The 3,984-nt window shown below is 30.6% G+C and overlaps 1 protein-coding gene across 1 annotated transcript in view; it reads left to right on the top strand.

The window, feature by feature from the left end:
* Nucleotides 1-3,984, top strand: part of LOC106464239 (fibrillin-1-like) — a 145,626-nt gene that overhangs the window by 35,670 nt on the left and 105,972 nt on the right. The window contains exons 6-8 of the mRNA XM_022391951.1: nt 99-224; nt 1,144-1,269; nt 3,309-3,464. Of these exons, the coding sequence (XP_022247659.1) occupies nt 99-224; nt 1,144-1,269; nt 3,309-3,464 (408 nt within the window). The remainder of the gene's footprint in view (nt 1-98; nt 225-1,143; nt 1,270-3,308; nt 3,465-3,984) is intronic.

The raw sequence follows: 3,984 nt of genomic DNA, 5'->3' as shown, positions 1-3,984 counted from the left end.
GTGATCTCGATGACGCAACAATATTTTTACATTGGTATAGAAGATGGGCGTTCCAAGTATTGTTATCTTTAGTATTATTTTTATCTAATTTCTTCTAGATGTTGATGAATGTGATGCTATACCTGGACTTTGTGAAAAGGGAAAATGTGTAAACAGCATTGGTTCCTTTCACTGCGAATGTGAAGAAGGATATGAGAGAGATGAAGATACAGATTCTTGCATAGGTAGGAATAAAGTGATTATTTGTTTGTTTTTGGATATCACTTTATTTCATCTCCACATTATTTTACAAGTTTTTAAAATTTCTCATTTGAAAGAAATGTTACAGCAGCAGTATAAAATTGTGAAGGAAAAGTAAATTTCTAAAAATATTTTAGACTCTGTTAAAATATATTTATAAACTTTTAATCTCTTTATAGCTATTTAGTAAAATTACCTTGTGTTGAGTTTTGGATAATTAAAAAATTAACTCATTTTATTCTGGATAAAAGAAAAGATTGTTGTGGGCTATATTTTTAATAGTTTAACATTTTATTCACTTGAGGGAGTTTTACATGATGTGAAGTCTAGAAGTTTCAAGAAAGTTTAGATCTGTGTGGAAGCTTGAAGCTTTCTGTAGTAAGTAGAAATCTAGTACAATATAAAAATGCCAAACTGAATGAGTTAAATTAGACAGCAAGAGTTAGAGAATCTGTTCATCACTGATTGAGTTTGTAAGTTAGTCAGTCAGAGTGTTTCTTATTGTTCAGTTAACCAGGAATATTGGTAGTTTTCAGAACTTCTTTTGTTTTTGAAGTTAGGTGTACCAGTGAACATAGATTGTATAAAATTTGATTGGAGAATGAAGAAATAAATGAATTCATTATTTTTAGCTGGACTGGACTTCACATTATTTCTACCAAATAATCCTAAAGAACCCACAAATTATAGAACTCATAATAACAAAAAATAATAATAATAAATAATAAAAAGTTGTTGATTGAATGCTCTAAATTGTTTATCTGTATTTTTTGCTATTAGTTTATGAATTAAAATTAGTTTAGGGTTTTAAGATTTACATTATACAAATTTTGTTTTTTCTGTGAATAATTAAATCTTTCACTCGTTAGTTATTTTATAATTTTCCTCTCCCATTGTTTATAGATGTAGATGAGTGTAAATCATTTACCTCTGTCTGCCAGCATGGTCGGTGTGTTAACACAAAGGGTAGCTTTTACTGCATTTGTGGTAGAGGTTATGTTCGAAGTCCTGACAGCAAAGCATGTCTTGGTGAGTACTGAATAGTGGCTTATATTAATTAGAGTTTAATTCTACTTTAATTTTTGTTGTACAGTGTGATCATTACTGCTCTGTAAAAAGATAACTAATCTATCTACATTATATGTACATAATATATTAGAGAGTGAATAACTCTTCTCACCATCTATACATTTACAGGAAGTAATTGATAAGTCTATTATATGTTTAATTATTACAGGTCGAATAGTCCCTCAAAATTGTCAGTACATATATTGCACACTTAAACCTAAATTATTTATAATTCATGTAAGGGGTGAGTAATTCTGCTACGTTATCAGTACGTATGTTACTGGGGTATGTTCAGGTAAAACTAAACTAACTTTCAAGCAATCAGATAGGCTCACTTAATTGGAAGTAATGCTAAATCTCTTACTAACTGAGTTGCAATGTTAAATGGAATAATGAGACTGGTTACAAAGTGAAGTTTGAAACAAACAATCATTATCAGAGCACTAAACACAAACACAATGAATGTATTTGCTTTATGGTAAGCCTGTTTGTCACATTTATTAGATTCTCTCACTTGCTTCTCATTCATGACCCTATTACAGACTGTTTAAATCCAACATTCATTAGTTCATAAGAAATTTTGTATTTATCCTGAGCAACTAATGCTGCTACTCGTGTGACTAACGATTCTCTTTTCAACATAGATGAGACCTTAATCTTTAGATATCACTTGAACTACCACTGAAGGATACTATTGTTGACATCTTTTCACAGTGTGTAGTATTGCAGTAATAATTCCTCCTTGGTCAGAACAGATATTATCCACGTAAGAATGACAAAGGAACAATGGCAGCTATAAAGAAATCAATTTAATGGCTTTCTTAAACATGTATTATGTAAAAGCTGTACATGCACAGAAAAAAAGAATAAATTCAGAATACACTACTATATTAAAAGAAGAGAGAAATATATAGTATATTAACTTGCTGTGCATGTATAGACTTGTCAGAAGGTCATTAAACCTTCTCATTAACTACACATACGTTACATGTTTAATTATGTTATTAGGTTATTAATTTTTCCATAATATCTGTATGCACTGTAATGGAAATAATTATAGAAACAAACCAACAATACATATATAGGAGTCGCAAACAAAGAGTAATCGAACTATATGGTAAATTTATTAATGGTACAAAATATTATTATAGAAAATACAAAATAAAAGTGGATAAGTTTAACAATTTACTAGTATTTGTATGTGAGGCCATTGTGCTGTCCACAATTCATCCGAGTGTTTTGGTTGTCTTTAGCTTCTTTACCAGCAAGATTTACCACCATATTTGTTGTATGCTTTAAATCACTGTCTTGCTGGAAGCAAGCATTAGAATATTTCACTGATTGACAGAATATTATCTTTTTGAACACCCTCAGAAGGAGTCTCATGATTTGATTTACATTTGAGGAAAAAAGTATTTTTTTTGCATGTGTATGTGTACAAATTAGGATCATATGTCCCCCCTCCCCACCTTCCTGATGTAACACATTTGTAATTGGCAAAATAGCTGAATAACCGGCTAGTAAAATTAATGTTCATTGGCTCTCCCATGTGACAGTTTCCAACCATTTACATTCTTTCTTATAAAAACAGAATATATACTAATATAACCCATATTTTAATTGCAAGTATGAGGAATTTCAAAGGTCTGTATGTATGTATGTATTTAACTGAATTCAGGAATATAAGATAGTTATTGAAACTGTATAAGAAGTGGAAGCAAAATTCATTATAATAAGTCAGTGGATTCTCAACGATGATGTAGTTTTCATTAATACTCCTCTTGTAGTATTATGTGATCCAATAAAGAACATACACATGCATGTCTAGAGGTCTTAAGTTTAGTTAACTCATAGTGCTAGGAACCCCGTGACTAAATCCCCATTCTTCCTGACTTTTGTTAGCATACCATTATTAATACATAGAGATTTTAAATAAAGATTTTTTATAGTTTTAAGTTATGATAGTGAACTACTCATTTTATTATTGAACTTATTTTTAGACACTCGAAGAGGTGATTGTTATTTGGACTTCTCAAGTGGCCGTTGCCTTAACAAACTATCTGTACGTCTTTCGAAGATGGAATGCTGTTGTGGAGACAACATGGGAAAGGCCTGGGCTGACAAATATTGTGACCCTTGCCCTTTAAGCGGAACAAGTAAGTGTTGTACATAAAAGAAATGTTTTATTTCTAATTGCATGAAATTTAATCTTAGCTATAGACTATTGTTCTTCTAAAATGTACGTGAAGAAATCTGTACAAGGCCTAAGAATAATTTATTGTTTTTGAGAAACACCTTAAGTTATGCCCCATTCTGTATCAAATTCATAGTTTAGTTTCTGCTATAAATTAAATATAAGAAAACTGGAGGGGGGGTTCTAAATATATTTAACATATTACTCATTACTATGAACTGTATCTCTAACCTTCAGTATTACTCAAGATATCAAAATATCATTACATTTTATTCACCAAACATATTGTTACATCTCCGTTTGTTAATTGATTTCCCGTAAATTAGTTCCGACGAAACTTTGGCGACACAAGTCCTTACTTAATAAAACTGGTTTATTCTTTCCGAATATAACTTTACGATACACTTAATTTCAACAATCGCGCTAAAACAAACACTATAACAACGAACGTGCTCAACTTCAATAATACTCGCTGATTGCAG

Source organism: Limulus polyphemus, unplaced genomic scaffold, assembly GCF_000517525.1.
Source record: "Limulus polyphemus unplaced genomic scaffold, Limulus_polyphemus-2.1.2 Scaffold1595, whole genome shotgun sequence".
Taxonomy (NCBI): Eukaryota; Metazoa; Arthropoda; class Merostomata; order Xiphosura; family Limulidae; genus Limulus; species Limulus polyphemus.
Note: the sequence above shows the minus strand (reverse complement) of the source record. Positions and strands in the feature narration are given on the sequence as shown.